Source organism: Manis pentadactyla, chromosome 2, assembly GCF_030020395.1.
Source record: "Manis pentadactyla isolate mManPen7 chromosome 2, mManPen7.hap1, whole genome shotgun sequence".
Taxonomy (NCBI): Eukaryota; Metazoa; Chordata; class Mammalia; order Pholidota; family Manidae; genus Manis; species Manis pentadactyla.
The window spans coordinates 102,395,074-102,421,115 of NC_080020.1; the positions used below are offsets into that span (position 1 = coordinate 102,395,074).

At 37.1% G+C, this 26,042-nt stretch overlaps 1 protein-coding gene across 2 annotated transcripts in view; it reads right to left on the minus strand.

The window, feature by feature from the left end:
- ITGA1 (integrin subunit alpha 1) overlaps positions 1–26,042 on the minus strand; it is a 161,545-nt gene that overhangs the window by 48,803 nt on the left and 86,700 nt on the right. For both annotated transcript variants that reach the window (XM_036900387.2, XM_036900386.2), the window contains exons 9-12: positions 19,017–19,182; positions 14,973–15,046; positions 14,115–14,259; positions 1,899–2,041 (exon numbers count right to left, since the gene is read on the minus strand). In XM_036900387.2, coding sequence (XP_036756282.2) covers positions 1,899–2,041; positions 14,115–14,259; positions 14,973–15,046; positions 19,017–19,182 — 528 coding nt within the window. The remainder of the gene's footprint in view (positions 1–1,898; positions 2,042–14,114; positions 14,260–14,972; positions 15,047–19,016; positions 19,183–26,042) is intronic.

Sequence of the window (26,042 nt, forward strand, 5' to 3'; positions counted from 1 at the left end):
CACTCTCTTACCCTAAATGACCAGTCCTTCCAAACACTCCCATTACTGCAAATTGCAAATTTCATTCCATCTTCCTTCTCAAGGATCCAGTTCTACATTTCTAGACATTGCTAGACATTTAGACAACTGGTAGGTAATTGACTTTTGAATGTCCTTTTCTCATAGGGTTATGACAAGTTTAAAAGGGTTTTTTAAAAAAGTTGAATTAACTAGAAACATAAATAAAATGTCGTGAGATCTGGCAACGGGGGCCTTCATTCCCACGTGGCGGTCGCCGTCTGGAGCTAAATGGGAGCTGATTCTTTAGATGGCTCATGGGCTGCCCAGGCCAGGGTCCCCCCATTTCCTGTTGCCTTCTGTCCAGCAGCTTTACTTATTTACTTTACCCTTCCAGCACCCACAGTCATTTGAATTTGTGTTCACTGTAACAGGAAATATTTCTAAAACCAACTATCATTTAAAAAAAAAACTAAGCTGTTGACATTTTAATCATGGTGCCACCTTTCTCCCAGATTCCCAGGCTTGAAACTTGAATCACTCATAATTTAAATCATTTGTGATACTCTGTACAAACTTGCATAAGCAGTTTTTCACAAAATTTTATATTTCCTGTCTTGTTGACAATTAATAGAGTTATAGCAGACGTCAGATGTCATCCAAAATGCTCCATTTTGCAATCTCGTCTATTCTTTCTTATTGAAGTACTACACTCCTTCCTTTTCCATTTTTATTGTTGATATATTATTTCAGATTTGTCTCTTCTCATCCTTGAGCTACAACGATAGCCTTGTTTTTATTACTGTTGCATTTTCTGATTATAATTGTGGGCAAAGCAAATAAAATGAGAATGTTCATTTGAGAATATTGAGAATCTGATATGAGAATCTGGCTTTGGTTTACTGTCTGTTCCCATGGAAATCTGATGAGGGAAGAATTTCAGCTGTATTACTAAACAATAATGATTACAGTAAAAATAACTCCAATTTGGACATTGCCTTTAGGCTTGTGTGAACCTATAAATACCTGACGGAAATAACATATTTTGGGCTTCCTGGAATGCCCTGACTCTGGTAACCGTGTGCAACCTGAAAGCTATGTCTATGGTGTTGTTATAAAATTGGCTCCTGTGGGGTTTTAAAGCGAGTGCAGCTCCTACACCTGCCTGGTGTGTCTGTCTCCTTGCACTTAAACTGTGGTGCTGAGTGGGGCTCCTGGAGGGGAGGAATCCTGAGGTTGCCCTGACTGTGCAGTAGCTGGGGAGGGCAGCAGCAGGGGCCGGCTAGTGAGCTGAAATAGTTAGTGAAGCCCAAGGAAACTATGAAGAAGAAATAGAAATTATCCAAATTACCACAATTCAATTATAACCAGCAACAGCATAGATGTTTCTTTTAGCTTATTTCCAAAAGAAAATCCACATTCTTTAGTTTGCCATTCAAAACAACGTGTCCACATTGTCCTTTTCGCTGGCTTTCCTGTCTTCCTACACATCTACATTCCTTCTCTCCTTCGAGGCTAGCCCAAATGATAACTTTCATTAAGACTTTCTGCACCAAGCCTACCTTGAAACAATCTTCCCATCTTCTGAGTTACTGTCTGTGCCCCTGGCACCTTCATGTTGCTTAATGTTTCAGATCTCTTTTCTTGTATATATATTTGTACATCTGTATCTACATCATTGTCTATACATCTTACTTCCACTCCCACCCAAAGGAAATGTTCCTGAGGCCAAAGACACAGACACTTTCCAAGGAACCTAGCATGGGTCCCTACTGATGGTTGATGTTGAATATTTTGAGGATACTGTTTTTTTTTCTTTTTAAGTTTAAGACAATGGACAGTTAATTTAAATTTACAAAGAATATAAATGGATTAATTAAGACAATAATTTTCAAGCTTACCTGCTCTCCACTGAGTGTCTGGAGAACCCTGATGTCTCCACCCTCCATCCTGTAGATGACAGCCTGGCCTGTGTGATTGTACCGTGGCTGGCCGGCAATGTAGAGCACATCTCCAGGAACAGTGGCGGAGTTCACAGTGTAACCTAACGAGAGAGATGCCAGATATGCTATAATGGCTCCTTAAGGTCGGCACAGAATGAATTAAGATCCATTTAAAATAGTTGGGAGAATCATTTTTGTATTTTTATGTGGACTTCTTTTTTTAAAATAAATATTTTATTTTTTAATGTAGATAAGTTTGTCTTGGTAGAAGCTTTCAGTGTGCTGATCATCTACTCCGACTGCTTTGTCCTGAAAAGGTATTTTTCTCTCACTTCAGTTTTTCATTGTTTAAAGGTGCAAATGATGTAACAATGATGGTCAAAGAAGAAAAAATCCACAAAGAACCCTTGCAATCTCAATTCACTACTTTGTAAAAAATTAGTTATATTTCATCTGGTTGCATGTGTCTATATTATAGAAATTAATAATTTTATATTGATGCAGTCATAGAAATTTAAGCCTTTTCTGTGTTGCTGCCTAGGTTTTTAAATTGTAATTTTAAGTGGTTGAAGCTTATTCCTCTGAGTTAAGGCATAAAAGCTTTGTGTTTATACCACAGACCATTCCCTGATGGAATGGTAGAATTTAGGTGGTTTTTAATTTTTTGGTATTATACTTAAGCTTGCAAATACATCTTTGAACATTTAATTTTTTTTCTACTTTTGAATTGTTTTGATGATAAATTTCAAGGAATAGTTCACTGAATCAAAGTTTCAATTCTTATAGTGCCTGGCAAATTGTTTCCAGAACATCTGTATTAATTTATTCCATGAACAGCCATAGGAGAGAGTAGTTTCATCAAACTCTCCCAAACATTCAGTATTATTATTATTTAAATTTGTGAATGTTCTGCTAGATGTTAAACATAATCTAACAATAACACCTTGTGATTTTAATTTTTTTAATTAAAAGTGAGCTTTAACAGTTTTTCATGTTTAACTCAGTTTTTATGCCTTTAAAATTTTTTAATTGTCTTTAAAGCAGATTATTGCTAATTTTTGAATGAAGAATTAGACTTCTTTTGTCTCTAGAGAACAGAGCTAAATCAATGAATAAAAATTACCACATGCAGATTTCAACTCTAGGGAAGGAAGAATTCTGGTTCTAATAACCAGAGCTGTCCATCAGTGGAGCAGAGGGCAAATTCTTTTTCCAAATGCTACAGAAGAGCATTTCTCACTGAGAAAAAGATTATAGTGGTAATTTGCTTACAAAGTTACTGTAAGTCAATGGCTTCAATTTCTTGCACAATTTTAAAAAAGAACAGAGGTTTTTGTACTACAAGTACAATTATTCTTACAAGTGCTAAAGGAGCACAATTCCTCAGGTCTGTTTTCCTTCATGAATATTTTTCTCACATTCTCATTTCTTCTTCTTTCATTGAACTTTAAAAAAAATTATACATAATAGATTGGAAAATATTCTTTCCCAAGCATTTAATATGCTATATTTTTGATATTACTAGCCACAGTATTGTTAAAAAAATACAATCTTTAGGGTCGTGTTTATACATAAGTAAAAAAGGAAAAGAAGAATGTGGAGAACAAAAGCTGTTTTATGTCATGCCAGTCAGCCAGGAGACAATGAAGGGGCTGGGGTAGGGGTGCCGGCCTGTGCGGACCTCTCACTCTTCTCCCCTGCTCTCTTCCTTCCTCCTTCCCTTCCTTATTTCCCTCCCTCCCTCCTTCCCTCCCTCCTTCTCTCTCTTTTTCTCTCTTTGCTTCTGTCTGTCTTTCTGGTAATTTTCAGAGCTGTGAATGCAAGCTAATAAAAGAACCTTTAAAAAAGCTGAAAATTTTGTGTGACACTCAGAGTTGTATGACTGTTTAGTTAATGAACTTTGATGACTGGCACTTGATGACTAAAACTATTAGCTGAAATCTTCACAGGAACAGTAACTACAAGTCTGGTTGAAACTCAGCATTTAAAGACAATAAAGAGGGAGAGAGAAAGTGGGCCAAGCAAAGTCTAATTTTAGTGAAAGGAAAATAATTATAAACATTTAAGCTTAATATTCCTTTCTGAAAAAGAAATGCACAAACTGAAGGGAAAGGAAAATTGACAGCATAGCCCTGTGAATGGACTTATGAGGAATAAATCCTGTCAGCTCTCATCATTCACTTCTTGGGAAAAGTGCAGAGATCTGGTGAGGTAATGGGAAACAGGGATGATCTGCCTTGATTCCATGTGCTTGCCTCACATCTTTACTTTTCCTTTTGAAACTGCCTGGCGTGATTAGAATCAGCAAACTCTTGGGTGGAGAAGGCAGAGAACAGGATCTCCTCTGTATTCTCACATCTAGACCACTTGCTAAGCACATATTGGCATAAAGCGGTTACTGGGTTATAGAAAATGGGTGTGTGGCTATATCCTTAGAAAGGTTCAACAGCTTCAGTTCCTACTGCTTTCCGATCATTATTGATTAGAAAGGGATTTTTTTTTTATAGAACATCTACCTCTTTGCTTCCTCCATAAGATTTTTCTATAGTCTACCACACACAGATTTCAGGCTAACACATCAAAACTTCTTGTAATTTGTAACACACACAGAAAACATTTTGAAAGACTCATTCAGATTTAGAATAATATCTGTGGGGTTGAGGAGGTTATTTGTCTCCCCCGTCCCCTTTCCATTTTCCTATTTTAAAAGAAATCTCACATAGATTAGACTTTATGTTGGCAAAATGTCCTATCCATGAACCCATGACTAAGCTAAAAAAATTATTCCGAAATAGAAAAAACATCATCTTAGCATAACATATCCAAAAATGTCCTTTTTTGGGCTGAGAGGAGCATATATTATAAATTCTATGGTCAGAATGAAAGTTCTCTTTGTTTTTTCTTGCTTGCAATGATCTCTTTAAGTCTTGAAATCTTAAATATTCTTTAAGCAACTATTAACTCAAGCTTTTGGAGAATAATAGATTTAGGGTTCTTAAGACTATTGAGTTTTAGGGAATTTAATTACATAATGATAACTTAGAATACCAAAAATTCTGTAGTGTTATTAATTAAAATCTGTGAACTTCCTATGAGCAGTGACCATGTCACCTATCTTTGTGGACTTCATGCAATCCATTTAATTTTGAAAATGTCTTTAATTTTGAAATGAGCACTGGAATAAGGATCAGGAGACCTAGATTCTAGTGTCAGACATTCCACACATAGCTGTGACATAATTTTTCTACTTCTCCATTTCTTCATTTGGAAAAGGACTTACCATGTGTTCTCTAAGAAGTCTTTTAATGCTAAACCTCAATATTAATTTTACACTCAACACCTTTATTTTATGTCACAGTACTCCAAATATTTAAAAGGCTTGTATTTTCAATAGACAAGATATGGAAGCAATCTAAGTGTCCATCAATAGATGAATGGATAAAGAAGATGTGGTACATATACACAATGGAATATTATTCAGGCATAAGAAGAAAACAAATCCTACCATTTGTAACAACATGGATGGAACTAGAGGGTATTATGCTCAGTGAAATAAGCCAGGCAGAGGAAGACAAGTACCAAATGATTTCACTCGTTTGTGGAATATAACAACAAAGCAAAAATGAAGGAACAGGACAGCAGCAGACTCGCAGACTCCAAGAAGGGAGTAGTGGTTACCAAAGGGAAGGAGGTGGGGAAGGTGGGTGGGGAGGGAGAAGGGGACTAAGGGGCATTATAATTAGCACACATAATATAAGTAGGTCACGGGGAAGGCAGTACAGCATGGAGAAGACAAGTAATGACTGTAAAACATCTTTCTATGCTGATGGACAATGAGTGCAGTGGGGTGTTGGGGGGACTTGATAATATGGATGAATGTTGTAACCACCATGCTGCTCATGTGAAACCTTCCTAAATTTGTCTATCAATGATACCTTCATTAAAAAAAAGGCATGCAGTGTACATTTTGTTTTCTAACCATCAATTCCTTCAACTTTTGGGGGAAAAGGGATAAGTAGAAGGGGATTCTTTCCAAATCTGCTTCCTTTAGATAATCTTTTACTGGCACATGCTAGTTTGGTACTTTTTGTCACATGTGATGCTGAGAACAGTGGAATGCCCTAGCTGCTCTCTGGCCAGGAAAGGATGTAAGAGAACTTTAACAAGACATGACTAGACTTTTACTAACACAGTTCAACATGTCCTAAAGGGGGTTTGAGCACTCACATTAAATTTTCTGCTTAACATTATATTTTTAATTATCTAAAACCCTCAGGCATTTCATTCTTCTTTAGTCCTGCTGCCTCTACCATCTTAATATGTACCTTTGAATAAGGAGATGTATGGACCTGCAAGTAAAGACCTCCCACTTATTCAGAAAATAGGAACTGGAATAAAGACAGAAAAAGACTTGCCTTCAGGACAGAAAGATCCCAGAGAGGAATGATAACAGGCTAAAATGTGAACATTACAAGGTATTTGTTTTCTTTACCATGGCATCCCCAACACCAAGAAAAATGCCTGGGGGAAAAATAGGTGCCCTCAAAATATTTGGTGAGCCAGTAAAAAGTTGGGAAACCATACTCTAAGGGTCTTTTCCATCCTAGGGCCCTCCCAACTGTCACTGAGATCATCACACAAGAGTCCCCTTGGAACCCCTAGGCAGCTCCCAGCCAGATACAGATTCAGAAAAAGGTGGTACCACACATGTAGCTCCTCATTCCTGGAAAGTCTTTGGAAAATAAAATGATGTTACATCACTGTTCAATATTTATCTGATTGTGAACAGGCCTATTAAAGAAGAAGCTATATGACCAAGCAAATTAAATTTTGATTTTCCAAAATTAGGACCCAAAGAAAGAAACTACTGATAGAGACTATGATCAAGAATATAGGAGTCTGATCTTCAGGATATAGGTCGAGTCAAGGTTTCTCTTTCTGCCATCATTTCCTATCCACTGGGTGCAAAGTTCTTTTTGAAGTTAATGAGAATGCCAGACACAGGGAGACCTAAAAAAAGAACACATATAACCCTAAATCATTCCTGCACTAGACACCCTTCTGAGAAAGAATGACTTTCCATATTCTTTAATTATGATTAATGCTGCTCAGAAACCAAGGCTGCTTGGAAACTTCCATGTCCTGTAAAATATCTAAGTCTTAGAGGGAAAAATATGGCAGTGTGAGAAGTGAGACAGAAACCTCCTCTCTAAATCACATATAATGTGACAATAAAGTAAATACAACTAATTCTAAAAGAGCAAATGGAAAGAAAACTGCAGCAGATGGCCTACATCTCGGGAAAAGAAAACACCTCATGGAAAAGGGTAATATAGCAAAGCCTAAATCCAAGCGCTCCCCCCAACCCAGCTCACAGGTGTCAGGAAGAGAAACAGAGTAGGGAGGGAGTGGAAGCCCAGGACTGCTAAACACTCACACCTGGAGATATGCTCTGGGAGCATGAACCCACATTACATGGTACTCTGGAGATTAGTGGGGTTGGAAAGCAAAGAAAGGCAGAATACTCAGAGAAACTGATATTCCAGCTGCTTGTGGAGAAGAGGTACCCACACTAGCTGCTCCAGGACAAAAGAAAGGTGGGCACTTTGATACATTTCCCAACAGCGAAAAGGCTGCTAAAGGGGCAAGAATTACAGAGAACTTGCTGCTCAGGAGAAAAGACAGGTGGACAAAATTGACCCAGCACACTCAGCCCAGCAGGTTGGGAACTATCAGGAGCTTCAGGAGCTCCATCAGGAGCTCACAGCTACCTGTGATATGCAGCCTGCCGCTCCTCCCTCCCCACCGGCATCCATTCACAAACCTGCTGTGCTGCCATTGCACCAGGCCAGCTGGAGGGTATTCCCACTTATGGCAGCTACAAGGGAATAATGCAGAGGCTACTCCTTGTGCGCTTGGCCCACTGGACCTAGCAGTGGAGGCAGAAACTGCTGCTGGGAAACAAGACAGAGCTCTTCCCTCCCAGCAGGAACTGGCGCCATGTGCCTGTGAGCCTCGCCATTGCTCCAGGTTCTGGGCAGCTCCAGAGAACAGAGCTTCTGGGCACTAGAGGGTATGGCTTACACAAAGTTATTATTCCATAGTATTCACTGTAAATATGAAACAGCAAAAGAACCTGGTACAAACCAAAATCCCTCAAATGCTAGAAAGAGGGCCAAGTGAAAGTAAATTCAGCAATCTTACTGATGAAGATTTCAAAATAAAAATCATAAACATGCTCACAGAGATATAGAAAAATAGTCAAGACTTTAGGGGGGACTTCAAAAGAGAGAGAGAAACTTTGAAAAATAGAGAATCGAAAATGAAACATACAATGGAGGGATATAAAAGCAATTAGATGGGATAGAGGAGACAGTAAATGAAACAGAAATTAGAGAACAGGAATACAAAGAAGCTGAGGCACAGAGAGAAAAAAGGATCTTTAGGAATGAAAGAATAATATGAGAACTGTGCAACCAATCCAAATGGAACATTATTCACATTATAGGATATGAGAAGAAGAATAGGGAGAAAAAGGGATAGGAAGTTTCTTTGAGGAAATAATTGCTGAAAACATCCCTAATCTGGGGAAGGAAATAGTCTCTGAGGCAATGGAAGTGCACAGATCTGCCAACACAAGGGATCCAAGGAAGACAACACCAGGACATATAACAAATAAATGGCAAAAATCAAGGACAAGGACAGAGTATAAAAAGCAGCCAGAGAGAGAAAAAGATGACCTACAAAGGAAAACCCATCAGGCTATCATCAGACTTCACAGGAGAAAACTTACAGGCCAGAAGGGAGTGGCATGATATATTTAATGCAATGAAGCAGAAGGGCCTGGAACCAAGAATACTCTATCCGGCAAGATTCATTTAAATTTGAAGGAGGGATTAAACAATTCCAGATAAGCAAAAGTTGAGGGAATTTACCTTCCACAAACCATCTCTATGGTGTATTTTGGAGGGACTGCTCTAAATGGAAGTGCTCCTAAGGCTTAATAGCTGTCATGAGAGAAAATATAACCACAGTAAAGGAAGTAGGCCAATTAATTACTGAGCAAATGCAAAATTAAGTCAACTACCCACAAAGTCAGTCAAGAGATACACAAAGAGTATGGAATATGACATCTAATATATAAAGAGTGGAGGAGGGATAAAAAGGGGGGGAACCTTTAGATTGTGTCTGAATAGCTTAATAAGTGAGTTAAGTTAGACAGATAGTAAAGAAGCTGCCCTTGAACCTTTGTTAACTATAAATCTAAAGCCTGCAATGGCAATAAGAACATATCTATCAATTTTAACCCTAAATATAAATGGAGTGAATGCACCAATCAAAATACATGGAGTTACAGAATGGATAAAAAAAGAAGACCCATTTATATGCTGCCTACAAGAGCCTCACTTCAAACCCAAAGATATACAAAGACTAAAAATGAAGGGATGGAAAAGGATATTTCATGCAAATAATAGGAAGAAGAAAGCCGGAGTTGCAGTACTTGTATCTGACAAAATAGACTTCAACACAAAGAAAGTAACAAGAGACAAAAAAGTTTATTATATGATGATAAAAGGGTCAGTCCAACAAGAGGATATAACCTTATAAATATCTAAGCACCCAACATAAGAGCACCTACATATGATAAACAAATAGTAACAGAATTAAAGGGGGAAATAGAATGCAATGCATTCATTTTAGGAGACTTCATCGCACCACTCACTCAAAAGGATAGACAGAAAATAAGTAACAAGACAGAGGTACTGAACAACACATTAGAACAGATGGACTTAACAGACATCTACAGAATATTCCACCCAAAAGCAGCAGGATACACATTCTCTTCAAGTGCACATGGAACATTTTCCAGAATTGATCACATATTAGGCCACAAAAAGAGCCTCAGTAAATTCTGAAGGATTGAAATTGTACCAAACAGGTCCTTAGAACACAAAAGTATTAAACTAATAATAAATTATACAAAGAAAACAAAAAAGCCCACAAATACATGGAGGATTAATATGCTCCTAAATAATCAATGTTTCAATGACAAAATAAGAACAGAGATCAAACAATATAAACAGATAAATGAAAACAACAGCTCAGCAACCCAAAATCTGTGGGACACAGCGAAGGCCATTCCAAGAGGGAAGTATATTACAATACAGGCTTACCTCAAGAAAGAAGAACAATCTCAAATAAACAGTCTAAACACACAATTAATGAAACTAGAAAAAGAAGAACAAATGTGGACAAAAATCAGTAGAAGGAGGGACATAATAAAGATCAGAGCAGAAATAAATTGGGAGAAATAAAACAATAGAAAGAATTAATGAAACCAGGAGCTGGTTTTTCAAAAAAATAAACAAAATAGATAACCCCCTAGCCAGACTTAACAAGAAAAAAAGAGAGTGTACACACTTAAACAGAATCAGAAATGAGAAAGTAAAAGTAACTATGGACACCAAGGAAATACAGAGAATTATTAGTGAATACTATGAAAAATTACGTAATAACAAATTGGATAACCTAGAAAAACTGGACAACGTTCTAAAAAAATACAACTTTCCAAGACTGACACAGGAAGAAACAGAAAATACAAACAGATTAATTACAGGAATGAAATTGAATTGATAATAAAAAAACTACCTAATAATAAAATCCCTGGACCAGATGGTTTCACTGCTGAATTTTATCAAACATTCAGTGAAGACCTAATACCCATCCTCCTTAAAGTTTTCCAAAAAGTAGAAGAGGAGGGAATACTCCCAAACTCATTCTATGAGGCCAACATCACTTAAATATCAAAACCAGGCAAAGACACCACAAAAAAAGAAAATTACAGACCAATATCCCTGATGAATATAGATGCAAAATTACTCAACAAAATATTAGCAAACTGAATTAAAAAATATATCAAAAAGATGATTGATCATGATCAAGTGGGATTCATCCCAGTGATGCAAGGATGGTACAACATTCGAAAATCCATCAACATCATCCACTACCTCAACAAAAAGAAGGGCAAAAACCACATGATCATCTCCATAGATGCTGAAAAAGCATTCAACAAAATTCAACATCCACTCATGATAAAAACTCTCAACAAAATGGGTATAGCGAGCAAGTACCTCAACATAATAAAGGCCATATATGACAAACCCACAGCCAACATTATACTTAACAGCGAGAAGCTGAAAGCTTTTCCTTTAAGATCAGGAACAAGACAAGGATGCCCACTCTCCCCACTTCTATTCAACATAGTACTGGAGGTCCTAGTCATGGCAATCAGACAACACAAAGAAATAAAAGGCATCCAGATTGGCAAGGAAGAAGTTAAACTGTCCCTATTTGCAGATGACATGATATTGTACATAAAAAAACCCCTAAAGAATCCACTCCAAAACTACTAGATCTAATATCTAAGTTCAGCAAAGTTGCAGGATACAAAATTAATACACAGAAATCTGTTGCATCCCTATACACTAATGATGAGCTAGCAGAAAGAGAAATCAGGAAAATGATTCCATTCACAATTGCATCAAAAAGAATAAAATACCTAGGAATAAACCTAACCAAGGAAGTGAAAGACTTATACTCTGAAAACTACAAGACTCATGAGAAAAACTAAAGAAGAAACCAGTAAATGGAAACACATCCTGTGCCCATGGACAGGAAGAATTAATATTGTCAAAATGGCCATCCTGCCTAAAGCAATCTACAGATTCAATGCAATCCCTATCAAAATACCTACAGCATTCTTCAATGAACTAGAGCAAATAGCTCTAAAATTCATATGGAACCATGAAAGACCCCGAATAGCCAAAGCAATTCTGAGAAGGAAGAATAAAGCAGGGGGAATTATACTCCCTGACCTCAGGCTCTACTACAAAGCCACAGTAACCAAGACAATTTGGTACTGGCAAAAGAACAGACCCACAGACCAGTGGAACAGACTAGAGAGCCCAGATATAAACCCAAGCATATATGGTCAGTTAATATACAATAAAGGAGCCATGGATATACAATGGGGAAATGACATGCTCTTCAACACCTGATTTTGTCAAAACTGGACAGCTACATGTAAGAGAATGAAACTGGATTATTGTCTAACCCCATAAACAAAAGTAAACTCATAATGGATCAACAACCTGAATGTAGTCATGAAACTATAAAACTCTTAGAAAAAAAACATAGGCAAATATCTTGTGGACATAAACATGAGCAACTTCTTCATGAATATATCTCCTTGGGCAAGGGAAACAAAAGCAAAAATGAACAAGTGCAACTACATCAAACTAAAAAGCTTTTGTACAGCAAAGAACACCATCAGTAGAACAAAAAGACATCCTACAGTATGGGAGAATATATTTATAAATGACATATCTGATAAGGGGTTGACATCCAAATTATATAAAGAGTTCATGCACCTCAACAAATAAAAAGCAAATAAGCCAATTAAAAAATGGGCGGAGAAGCTGAACAGACAGTTCTCCAAAGAAAAAATTCAGATGGCCAACAGGCACATGAAAAGATGCTCCACATCCCTAATCATCAGAGAAATGCAAATTAAAACCACAATGAGCTATCACCTCACACCAGTTAGGATGGTCAACATCCAAAAGACAAACAACAACAAATGTTGGTGAGGATGTGGAGAAAGGGGAACCCTCTTACACTGCTGGTGGGAATGTAACCTTGTTCAACCATTGTGGAAAGCAGTATGGAGGTTCCTCAAAGAACTCAAAATAGAAATATCATTTGACCCAGGAATTCCACTCCTAGGAATTTACCCTAAGAATGCAGGAGCCCAGTTTGAAAAAGACACATGCACCAGTTTGAAAAAGACACAATTGCTTTGGCTATTCGGGGTCTTTCATGGTTTTAGAGTATTTGCTCTAGTTCATTGAAGAATGCTGTAGGTATTTTGATAGGGATTGCATTGAATCTGTAGATTGCTTTAGGCAGGATGGCCATTTTGACAATGTTAATTCTTCCTGTCCATGGGCACAGGATGTGTTTCCATTTACTGGTTTCTTCTTTAGTTTTTCTCATGAGTCTTGTAGTTTTCAGAGTATAAGTCTTTCACTTCCTTGGTTAGGTTTATTCCTAGGTATTTTATTCTTTTTGATGCAATTGTGAATGGAATCATTTTCCCGATTTCTCTTTCTGCTAGCTCATCATTAGTGTATAGGGATGCAACAGATTTCTGTGTATTAATTTTGTATCCTGCAACTTTGCTGAACTCAGATATTAGATCTAGTAGTTTTGGAGTGGATTCTTTAGGGATTTTTTATGTACAATATCATGTCATCTACAAACAGGGACAGTTTGACTTCTTCCTTGCCTATCTGGATGCCTTTTATTTCTTTGTATTGTCTGATTGTCATGGCTAGGACCTCCAGAACTATGTTGAATAAAAGTGGGGAGAGTGGGCATCCTTGTCTTGTTCCTGATCTTAAAGGAAAAGCTTTTATTGAAGCACTATTTACAATAGCCAAGAAATGGACACAACCTAAGTGTCCATCAGTAGATGAATGAATAAAGAAGATGTGATACATATACTCAATGGAATATTATTCAGCCATAAGAAGAAAAAAAATCCTACCATTTACAACAACATAGATGGGGCTAGAGGGTATTATGCTCAGTGAAATAAGCCAGGTGGGGAAAGACAAGTGCTAAATGATTTCACTCATTTGTGGAATATAACAACAAAGCAAAACTGACTGAACAAAACACCAGTAGATTCAATGACTCCAAAAATAGACTAGTGGTTACCAAAGGGAAGTGGGTGGGGAGTGTGGGTGGGGAGGTAGAAGGGGATTAAGGGACATTATGATTAGCACACATAATGTAGGGGCATCATGGGGAAGTCAGTATAGCACAGAGAAGACAAGCAGTGACTCTATAGCATCTTACTATGGTGAGGGACAGTGACTGTAGTGGGGTGTGTGTGGGGGACTTGACAATAGGGGGGAACGTAGTAACCACAATGTTGCTCATGTGAAACCTTCATAAGATTGTATATCAATGATACCTTTATAAAAAGAATATGTAAGTCTTGGAGGTGATCTCTCTTGAACATGGTAACAAGTAAGTCTATATAAATATAATCAAATAATGCTAAAAAATCAAAAGTAATAGTTTTCATCAGTTACATCCAAATGTTACCTAAGTAAGAAGCAAGGGGTTCATTCTTTTTGGTAGACTCAACATTAAAGGTTGTGTTTTGGGGGATTAGGATTTGATTAGGCTTCTGCATGACGACTGTTCCATTCCAATCATAGGCTCCTACTGCTCCAAGCATGACCCAGTCCTTATATTCAAATAGAGAAAATAATGATAATTAACAAAAATCATAAGAGCAAACACATAGAATTAACAATGTGACAAGTTCTATTCAAAGTGCTTTACCTGTTTTAACTCATATAATCCTTATAATAACCATATGGGCTAGAAGCCATTATTTCCATCCCCATTTTACAGAAGAGGAAACTGAGCAGAGTAAACTTGTCCTAGGTTAGACAGTACAATTGCACATTGTATGTCAATATTCCTTTGCAAGACTATGACCCTTTTTTCCCTATCAACTACAAATGATATATTTTCTAATCTTGTCTTTCTGCTTTATTATGGGTGTCAAGAATCCTAGGTGTTGAGCATGGAATTCTAGTAAGATCCTTGAATACACTGAGACTGAGAAGAAGATACATTCCATATCATTGGCAAATATTTTAAACTAAGTCTTTCATCTAGACAGATGTATAATTACAGAAGGCAGACCTCAAATTATCCAATTCATTATTATTTGTATAATGTAGTGAACTGTGTGAGACAACACATTTTTCTAATAAGAAGCTTGTGAAATACCATTTTCCTATTTGGATTAGAAATGTCATTATGGTCTCAATAACTGCTCAAGCCATGAACTTCTAGTTGTGCTTGTAATGCTGATACCCGGGTTTTAGTTTTGGGAGAGGAAACCTCAAAAAAGAGGTATTTCATTTTCCACAAATTGGTCAATATTACCTGTGAATAATGAGCACTAAAGCCAGTCTGAGACATTTCCATTTCAAATGAAGCTGCTGACTGGTCAGCTGTAGCTGTAACAGAAAAATAAATGCCTTTTAGCATGCTGCTGATTTGCAGAAGACAGCATCTAGTACACTGTGTGGTCCTTACCAACCGGAACTCGTGACATCTTGAGGGCATTTTCAGCCACGTATTTCTCAACTCAAAATTCCTACGTAGAGCTGGGTAGAGGCCATGAAAGTTTAGGAGAAAGACTGTGTCTTGGATTCTTGACCATTAACTGCCCCACCCTTGAGGGAAAAGTTAGCAATAGCCATTCTTGAGCCTGCCCTTACACTCTGGTGTCTTGTGGATCCTGTGGTGTTTAGGATCCATGTGGTTGTAGTTGGAAACCTCTGTCTCATCCTCACACTCTGGGAATCCTGTTGAGACCTTAGGCTGAACTTACCTGATAGGTTACAGGGCTGAAAAGATTTCATTCACATATTTAAAGTGGTTCTTGACTCGACCAGCCCCACCATATTTCCAGCTATAGATTCTCTCAGAATTCCCTTGTTTGATAAAGGGTTTAGGGATTCTAGGTTTGTATTTCTCTAATTTCCAGCTGTGAGTATTGCTTGCAGATCAGGAGAGGACTTTCTGACAGGACTCTGCTATTCAATCACATAGGCCACATGCCATTCAATCACAAATTTTTCAAAAATATTCTGTACCCATTCTGAAACTCCTTACTGAAATGCAGAGATAATCCAGAACATTCAATGGAATATGTGCTTTTCTAAAAATATTCACCAACCCAAAGCCACAATCTCCTGAGGGGATTGAGGGAATGTTAATTTATTTGCTTTCAGTAGGGAGTTACTGATTTATTTGGCTTTGCAAATAAGTTAAAAATAGCACATGATTTTAAGAAAGTCAGTTTTCCCTTTCCCTGAGACATGAGATTAATTAAATTTGTGAAATCAAACTTATTTACTGGCATAAATTTGTTAGCAAATAAGTCAGTGACTGCCTTTTTGTAGGACATATTAAATGGAGGAAATCAAGAATTCAAATGTATCATTTTAATCTCACGTACGTATTGCCTCTAATTTAAATGACTGAGGTGCACTTTAACATTAAACCTTTAAGTCCACAATGCCTTAAGGTGTTTTCTCGTTTATCCTGCAAGATCAATTTTAAGAACTAAGCAGCAAAGACCTGCATATTTCCAGTACCTTTTCCCTGCAGCTGTTCTGCTTACAACTGAGAACATAGAGAAGGAAGCTGTGTGACATTCTGCCTGCTGAATCAGCACCACGGTAGTAGCCCCTTGTCTATCCCTGAACGTACTGTCAGCTCTGCACTGGACTAGTCATGAGAATCCAGATACCACTCTAACCACTGTGCAGCCTCTGGTTAGGAACTTTAGCATTTCTCCCAAAACTTGATAGGAAAGGGAGACGTTAGATCTTTTTCTGATTTTATTGGGTGAATTGCTGGCATGCTTGCCTCACTAGATGGCATTGTCCTTGTCAAGAAGGAATTTCATAATTGCTGTTATTTACCATCTAAAGATAAACAGGCAATGGAGATTTCCCAAATAACAAGAAACTGAAGAACTTTCTGATCTCATTATGAAGCAAATCAGATATAAGCTGCTTTTGGTTCCCCCTGAAAGTGCAGCAACAAAGATGTGGTAAGCATTTTTAATCTGGGAAGTGCCTTATAAAATCATTTTGCTTTTAAGTATAGAGCCTTCTTGAAGTGCTTGGTAACTTCAGTGAGCAACCTTTAACTCCTGTGTGGTTAGGTTAGAAGCAATACGAAGATGTTACTTAAGGCAAATTGATTTTTTCCCTTACTCCAACTCACATAGGCTTTATTTCTACAAGTCTTAGGTTATATTTACTTGCTTACTTAAGATGAGATTGGGAAATGAGGCTGTATTGTGTTTAGCTATCTAATGTAACTAAATAACTTTTCTTTTAAATGATCTTTACAGATTGTTTCTATCATATCTTGGCCCATGTTATTAAAAAATAAAAGTGCCTAATGACCTGGAACACCTAATGTAGTTCTTTAAGGCCAGCTAAGCTCATGATCTGGCCTACTAGCAAATGGCAATGGGATAGCTGTTGGGAGACCAAAGCCACTTAAAAGTGACGTGTACACAGAACAGGACAGCCAAGTTCAGAAGCAACTGCAGCTTCAGACCGATAAATAATTCCAGTGTTCTGTTTCTAAATGCACAATGGAAGAGGAGTCAGGGCAAAAGGAAACCAGAGATATTCAGGCTGCATGGGCTGTAGTTCCCCATCACCTCTAAATCAAACTTCCTATTTACTGGTTGTGATCCAGTCATGAAATCAACAGGGTGAGTCATAACCAACATTTCTTTAGTTGAAAAAGAAGAGAACAGAATGGAAGAAACGAGAATCTATTAGAGTGCGCTGCATATAATACAGGTATTCTGTGAAATTAAAAAAAACATGTATACTTATATACACTGAGTCATGTAGGGACAGAAAAATTTTCCCTTCTTCCCTTCTCAGTTCTTTGGGTTGTCTAATAGTTAAATTGACAAAAGATAGATTAACAGGAGAAAAACAAATCTAATTACATACATACAGGAGCCCTAAAGATCTGAGACTCAAGCGTAAGTTGGGCAACTGAAGTTTTTTTGGCATCCTGAACTCATAGGAGTGGGACAGGCACCTGGGCTTCAAAGGACAGGAGGGTAAAAAGAGCAGGTGTTTGGTAATTACAAGTTTGCCCTGCCATGCAGATAGGCCTTTCAGGCTAAAAACTTATCTCTGGTAATGACTCTTTTTCTGGCACAGGCTCCTCTATCTAAACTCTTTTAGGTGATTAATGGAGAGGTACATATGTCCCAAGTCTGCTGGGTCTTGATTACATTCAGCTCAAAATAGTCCACATGCCAGAGAGGCATGTTTTAGGGTAGCACATTCTGCTCCCATTGAGTCACAAAGCAAAGTGTATTTATTGTCAATGGTCACTGTCAAATAAAAGTTTGAAAGCCATTACTCTAGATCATTTTCTTTCCTTTCTATACGTTTAAAAATTTAATCTGTTAGTCAATTTTCTGCATTTTCCTGGTTACTTGATGTTCAATCAAAATGACCACCTTTTATTAGTTGTGTCTCTTTCCCATTATTAGGTCATGTAAGGGAGACTGAGAAGGTACTTTTAAATTTCTATGTTTAAGATGCAAAACAATGGCCCTTCAGTGTGGCCAAACAAGGACACGCGATTGGAATCAGACAGAGCATAAGCACAGAACTCTCTGGCGGTCTCTCATCCTAGGTTGAGAAAAAAAGTCATATTTTCTGAGTGCCCAGATTATCAGAGAACATGAAGAAAGGTTTTTTTTTTTTTCAGTTTTCCTGGCACAACAACTCCAAAGACTTCTTTTTTTGTCAGGAAAATCTAGTTCCCAAATGAATTTGTTACTCAACATTTTTCACCAAAGGCAGAGGAGGGGATGCTGGAACTTATCCCCAATAACCAATGGCCATTAAAAAAATCAAAGAAAAAACCTACCAAGGAGTGACATGAACTAGACACGTATAATGAACCAATGTTTTGCTGCCAGTGAACTTGAGGCAGAGTTCCAAGAAGACCTTTAAAATGGACACAGAGCAAAGTAGAAGAAAATAAATGAACAAAGAAATGATTGCATAAGAAAAAAGCCTCAAATGAAACAAAGAAATAAAAACAAAACTTGTGTAGTGTCTCCATTTTCTAAATTTGTGTCACAGAAAAGGAATAAAACACATGGCACATTTTTGTTCTTGTGCATCTGCATTGAGCCTTATCTTCATCCAGTTCTCACATCAGCACTGCCATGTTCTTACAAAGAGCTTCCAGCAGACCCAGCGCTGTGAAATAACCATCTCAATGACAGATTTACAGAAAAGGGCATTGCTTTATGCTGGCTATCATACACACAGGAAAAGTGCATTAGTAGTAGGAATAACACCAAAAACCCATTACATTGAGCTTGAATTATAAAAACATACAGGATTACAATAGTCATACCTTCCAGGGCAAATATTCTTTCTCCCAGAGCTTCAACAATAGTGACTAGAGCCAGTTCATCAGAGACGTTGAAAAAATGCTTTTCAGTGGGTTCACTTGCAATTGATTTTATTTCCTCCACAAATTTCTCAGTGCTTAAATTTCCTCGGTTATAGCTGCCCAGAATCTAAGACATAACAAAAATGTCAAGAATATATTTTAAATTCTGTGTGTTAATTAAGAACCTTAAGCATTTTTTCAATGAACAAGAGAGTGTATAGTACCTTAGCATAATGCAATTTTTATGTACTTCCATATTCTTAGAAGAGTAATTTTCAGAATATGTAGGTTTCCTAATGCTAATTGTTAAAATCTGTAATTGGTATAGGAAAATATAAAGGGCAATCTGGTATGTTTGTGAAAGTTTCTTCCTTGCATTCCTGTGTCCCTGTTTATTAACAGTTGTATCTTTAAAATCTGACAGTTCAAAAGTAATGTCATAGTTTCTGAACATCTCTGATATTATTCCAGTTAGTGACATCATGATTTGCTGGCAAAAGCAACTAGCAAGTGAGTTGCTTGATCTTGAATAGGCAATTCTTGGAAATCTTACCAAGGGGAAGTCCAACACATATATTTTTTAAACAGATATTGGACTAAGTAGTAATCACAGTTTGGCAATCCAGGAAATAAACAATTTGGACATTCTCTTTGAAACCAAATGCTCAAGACAGGAACATTCTTTTTTTTGTAGAGAAGAGAGAGATGCACAATTATCTCTTACAGTTAACTGTAACTATTTAGATGTCCTAGCAGGTTTTCTTAACATTTAGTTTATTTCTTAAAGTAAGGTTTATTGAGGTATAATTTATATATAGTGAAATTCACCCTTTTTCATTATATAATTCTATGAGTTTTGACAAACTTATATAGTTGTTACTATCACACTGAGATGTAGAATATTTCCATCACCCCAAAAGTTCTCTCTTGTCCCTTTGTAGTCAGTCCCCCCTTCTCTCCCAACCCCTCACTACCACTGATCTATTTTCCATCCTTAAAGGTTTGCTTTCTCCTGAATGTCATATTTAAGGAATCATATGGCAGGTAGCCTTTTGTGTTTGGCTTCTTTCACTTTGCATAATGCGTTTGAGAGGCATCCACATTGCTCATGTGTCAGAAGTTCAGTCCTTTTTTGGCTGAGTAGGACTCCATTGTATAGAAGCACCACAATTTATTTGCTGAGAACATTTGGGTTATTTCAAGTTTCAGTGATTACGAATAAAGCTGCTATAACTATTTACACATAGGTCTTGGTGTGGGCATCTGTTTTCTTTTCTCTTGAGTAACAATTTAGGAGTGAGAGTGCTGGGTTCTATAGGTAAATGTATGTTCAACTTTATAAGAAACTACCAAACTGTTTTCTAGAGTGACTGTTCCATTTCTCATTTGAGATCCACTTGCTTTACATTCTTGTCAACACTTGGTATTACCAGATTTTTCTTTGCTTGTTTCAGTTTTAGCAATTCTATTGGTGTATAGTAGTATCTCATTAAGTTTACATTTCCCTAATGAATAAAGATGCTTCTGTGTGTTTATTTGCATAAAAACACCCTTTCCAGCATTTCTTCTTTGGTGTGGTATATGTTCAAATCTTTGCCATTTAAAAAAATGGATTGTTTATTTTCCTGTTATTGAGATGTGAGATTTTGTATATATTATGGATTCAAGTCCTTTATGTGCTTTGCAAATGTTTTCTCCCAATCTGTGGGTTGTCTTTTCCTTCCCTTTCCTTAACAGTATCATTCAAAGAATAGATTTTGAAGAAGTCCGACTAATCATTTTTTTCTTATGGTTTGTACTTTTTCTGCCTAAAAACTTAGACTTTAAAGTAAGCATTTCTTAGAATTTAGTTTTTAGTATGAAAATGTTCAAGTTAAAGTAAATGAAAAAAATGTTAAAAACAAGATGCAAATTAAAAATGGAAAAATATAAAAATTCCCAGCATGTATAATATATAGGTCTTAATTCTATTTTTTATTGTATAAAAATGGCAATAAGAAAATGGCATTTTGGATATTAAGAAAAAATGGGAAAAATTTTTAAGAAAAAAATTGGAAGAATTTGTATCATAGTTCGTTATTTTTTATTTCTATTAGTTTAGGTATTTCCCCTTACTTTTTCTTCATATGTTTTAAAAAATTTTATTTTACAATGAAAGCATCATTTTTGTAATAAGATAAAAAAGTTTAGTTGTCACCTCATTGCATGTATTACCTCAAGATCATTACCTCGATTTTTACTTTTTTGTGTGTGTATCATAAGAACCCAAAGTGGAAATACCCCAAATATCCATAAACAGTACAGGATAGAGCAAATTGTGGTATATTCATAAAATGAATAATGATAAAGAAAAGAATGAATCACCAATATATTACATGTCACGGATAATCATACTGACTGAGAAGCTAAATACAAAACACTTCATATTGTATGATTTCATTTATATAAAATAGAATAGGCAACCTAAGTATGGTGGTGTAAGTCACATCTGTGGTTGCTGTAGAAGGGGAGTATTACAAATGAAAGAAAGCAGAGAAAAACTTCTGGGGTGATGGAAATGTTCTGTATCTTGTTTAGAAGCGGCACTTATGTGGGTACATACAATTGTCAAAACTCATCAAATTGTTCACTTTGTCCACAGTTTTCACAGTGAAATCTTGCATTTCATTGTATATACTACCTTAATTAAAAAAAAACTGAGGGAACTATAATGCCATGAAATACTATGGATGAATCTTAACAATATAATATTAAGTCTTAAAAGTTTCAAAATATTATATACAACATAACACCCTTTTTAAAAATTTAGAAACAAGGAGACCTTAAAAACCTTTCTTTTTTTTCAGATATGTATAGATACCTAAGGATTACTTAGAAAAGGAGAGCAAGATATAATGAATATAGTGCTTGGGCTGACGGTTACCATTTGGAGGAAGGCAGCTGGTGAATGTGGTAGGATGTAAGTTGTCAGAGAGGGAGGTATCTCTCATTTTGCATGGTGCCTCCATGGATGCTTATAATGTTATTAATATAAGTATGCAGACACAATTATAAGCCCAGAAAATTAAGTGGATGATGCTTTGACAGAGGATGAGAATGTGTCCAGAACCAAAGATCATGATTAATTCACTTCTGGGATCCTGGCCTCCAAAAAGCAAAAATAAGACCCTGAGCTCTCTGCTATTGTTCGATATTTTAGAACAACTGACTTCTTGGGGAGAAGGAGAGTTCTGATGTACAGTACCCAGGGAGACACCAGGATTTTCTGGCTTCACTTTCCATTTTTAAATGATAGTCATTGATCTGTCTGACATAATTAAAAACACAGTGCTATATGGCACCTTCAAAGTCTTCTTGCAAAACAGACCTGAAATAGTCTCCAGTCACAGTTCAGCATTGAGGACTGCGCGGCGCGTGGATGCGGGGCAGGCGCAGGAGAGCCCTCAGTCCTGGTCTCACAGGGTCATCTAGCAGCCTACCGTCTTCCCTGTTCCTCTGAACGCGCTGCTCCCTGCACACACACCCTGTCCCCCGCCTGCTTTGGGCGTCTTCATGCATTGTTTTAGTGTTAGATTTAGGATGGCAGCTTTAAAAACTGGTATTTTTTAAGGGGTACAGCCTTTTTACTTGTAAAAAGCTAGAAAAGAACTAAATTGACTGTTATAAGTGTTGCTTTTTATGAACTACAGCACACTTATTTGCACCATTAAATGCATGATGGCCTACCCAGATCAGCAGCACCGCTAGAAGGCACCCTCCGTGTCAGTGCGAGAAGGGAGCTGCGCTCCGTGCGTCAGGCAGGTGGTGCCCCATTCTCCGATTTCTCTCCCTGGCAAGGTGTGTGTGTGGGGGGGTAGGGGGGGGTATTCCTCTGGAATACTGGGGAGGAACCCAGAAGAAACACGGAGTTTAAACACAGGGGTCTTCAGCGAGCGAGTCACCTGTCACAGGCCCCTGTCAGTTTCTCAGCGCCATCAACTGTATAAAATGTGTTCAGGACACAAACTACCCTAATGTCTGTGAAGAACTGTAAATGGCTTTGAGGAAGCTGGTTATTTGGGAAAACTAGAGTTGGCTTAAGGTAAGCAATGCACTATTTGGGTAGCTTTTTGATTCTTGAACTTACACTTTTAACTGCTCTGTTCAGACTTCAGATAGGTCTGTACCAGGAGCTTAGGAATTGCATCAGAACACAAAAACACAATTCCTGTCTACCTGGCTGAAAAGCAAATGCAGTTTACGTTTGAACAGAGACCACTGGTGCTTTTCCCACTTAAACTACTTTTGGGGGGAAGAAAAATAATAGAAATGATAGTGTGGAAATTAATGGAAATTTTCCAGATAGGGAAGGAAAACCCAAAGGCTGCTTGCTGTTACTACACTGAATAAATCCTCTCTCTTTATTTAAAAGCAATTAAGATGTTCTTCTTACAATTGGGTATATATTTCACTACATGTGGATGTACATGCCCCAGAGCAAGCATGGAAAAGGCAGGCAAGAGTTTCCCGGCTCCAGCACGTCCATTACACCCATGTGGCCCTTTCAGGATCCCAAACCATGTTGTGTTGGAGCCTCGCTCAGCACCGCACTCTCCGTCTGCTGTTCCTCTCTGGACACACTGTTGGTTTCCTCTTTTGTCACTGGTTTTGCTACCCATGAATTTCTTTTAGAGTCATACAAACCCAGCATCATATGAAGCCCACTGAGTCCCCACTGTCTTACCAAATTTATTCTATAAATTATATGACATCCTGGCCTGAAAAGTCACCAGCTTCCCTCTTGAGTTACTATTTAACATATTCTAGGTTCACTATTGCATTGACATGCTAACTTTCATTTCACTTATAAATTGATGCAGTTGAAAATACACATAAAAATTTGTAAATACTTTTGGACTATGCAAGATTGAGGCTCTTAGTTGTGATGTAAATGTTATCAGACATTTAGCCCTCTATGTGACAGGATAGAGACAATGGATAAGGTTCAATGGGAAAGATGCCCAAGTGACACACTGAAAGAATAAAAATAAGATGCATAAATGCAACATGGGAGTATATATCTAGAAGAAAATATAAAAGAAAAAAAGTCCCAAGAATTACTGTGACTTGTATCCAGTATGAACTATTTTTCTCACAGAACACAAATGAAAATAGCGAGAAATACATTTTGATCCTTCACCCATGGGTCTAGTAGTTTATAAAAACGTTATCTTCTATGAATGAAAAGAGATATGAAATAACATTTATAAATTACTCTTATTTCACATAATACAAATATGTCAAGTCCAGGCATATGGTATTCTGCTAATATTTACCTGAAATAGACATTCAGAGTTGAAGTTCCCTTGAGGCAGATGTGCCCAAAATTGTAAAGTGTACAATTCATTTACATGTAGTACAATGCCTTTTGTGTACAAATGAATGAAATTCTAAGATACCTTCTAACTTCTCTTATTTTCACTTGAATGCTGTAGGTGATACACATTTCACAGCCATTATCATCTAAGATTAGAATCTGAATACCAAACAGGCCCCTGCTAGTAATGTCTAATATCTCAAGTGCAGGATAGAGATCATGAATAGGGTACTCAAACCAGCTCAGGTCCCTCACCAAATCTGAGACTTAAGCAGCAAATGTTTGCTGATTTTTCACAGAATGCCAATATTTTCAGTAGTCAATCTTTTTTGAGTGTTGTCTCCCTCCAAAACACACATCTCTATGGTGTTCAGTTTCAAACGGTGGGTAAAAAAAAGAGCAGGGGAAAAAGTTGAGGCGATAACAGGGCCAGACCCCAGGTATATCTGATGACGTAAAGCATGAATGGACCTTGCAAAATGCCTAATAACTTTGTGTGTGAATGCACAAAGAGAGGAAGTAAAAACATTTCAAAGAACAATTTGATAGTTATTTGTTGATTAAAATGGGAAAGGAACTCGTGATTTTATGGTTCTCCAGGAAGAGTGACGCAGTTATGAGACCTCTTTTTGATCTGATGGGAGGCAAAATAAGAATTATTGAGTAGGGAGTCAATAAAGGGAAATGGTGATTTAAGGGCGAGAAAGACTAAAAATGTAGCCAGATACAATGTAAAGGTGGTACAAGATTCACTAAAAATTAAGAAATCACTCATTGATAGATATTTGCTTTCTAGTGAATTTTTACTAATGTTAGTGCTGCTGACAGTTAATTCAGCTCATGGCTAACATCTGTGGTACCTGGAATGCCAGACCAAATTCTCTGGGGTAAAGCTGAACCAATGATAGCACCTCTGATACCCAATTGTCTGGGACAAACTGTATGTTCACTGGTTTTGTATGCTAAAGAGAACAGCCACAGACTCTAACCAAATCATCTTGGTTATAAAATAAGAAATAGAGTCACCTTTCCCCTGTGAAACAATGAACCAATTGTGTTCTGGGAGTTTATCAGGGATGAATCACTCTTTGTCTTTCCTGCCTACAATGGGGCGGGGTGTCTTTCACTGCTTATACTTTTGAAAGGTAAAAAGGAAATCTCACTGACTAAATGCTGGAAAACCATTGTGGGTAATATCTGTTATATTATATATATATTATATATATACATATATATAATAACTGTAAATAAAAGGGATTTTATTGAAGAAAACAATTTAGGCTGAAATCTTAAGAGTTTTGAAGATTTTGTCCCCTGATATATTTTTAAAAAGCATTTTCTATTAAGAAACATTAGGCTAAAGGCACATGCTATAGAATGGGGAGGGAAAGGTTAGAAAGGAAGGCTGGACACAATTGCAAAGGTTCAGAAACTGAGAGTAGATTTTATCCTCTATGGGGCAATCTCTGAAGGTTTCTGAGCAAAGGGCCCACACAGATTATCTCTAAGATTCTTCAGTGGCGTGATGATTTCATTATTTCATGGTGACAAACTTGAGTTGAAGATCTTTAAGAAAAATAATGTTTATTGATTGCCCAGTTGGCCATTGTGTTAAATGTTTCCACAGTAGT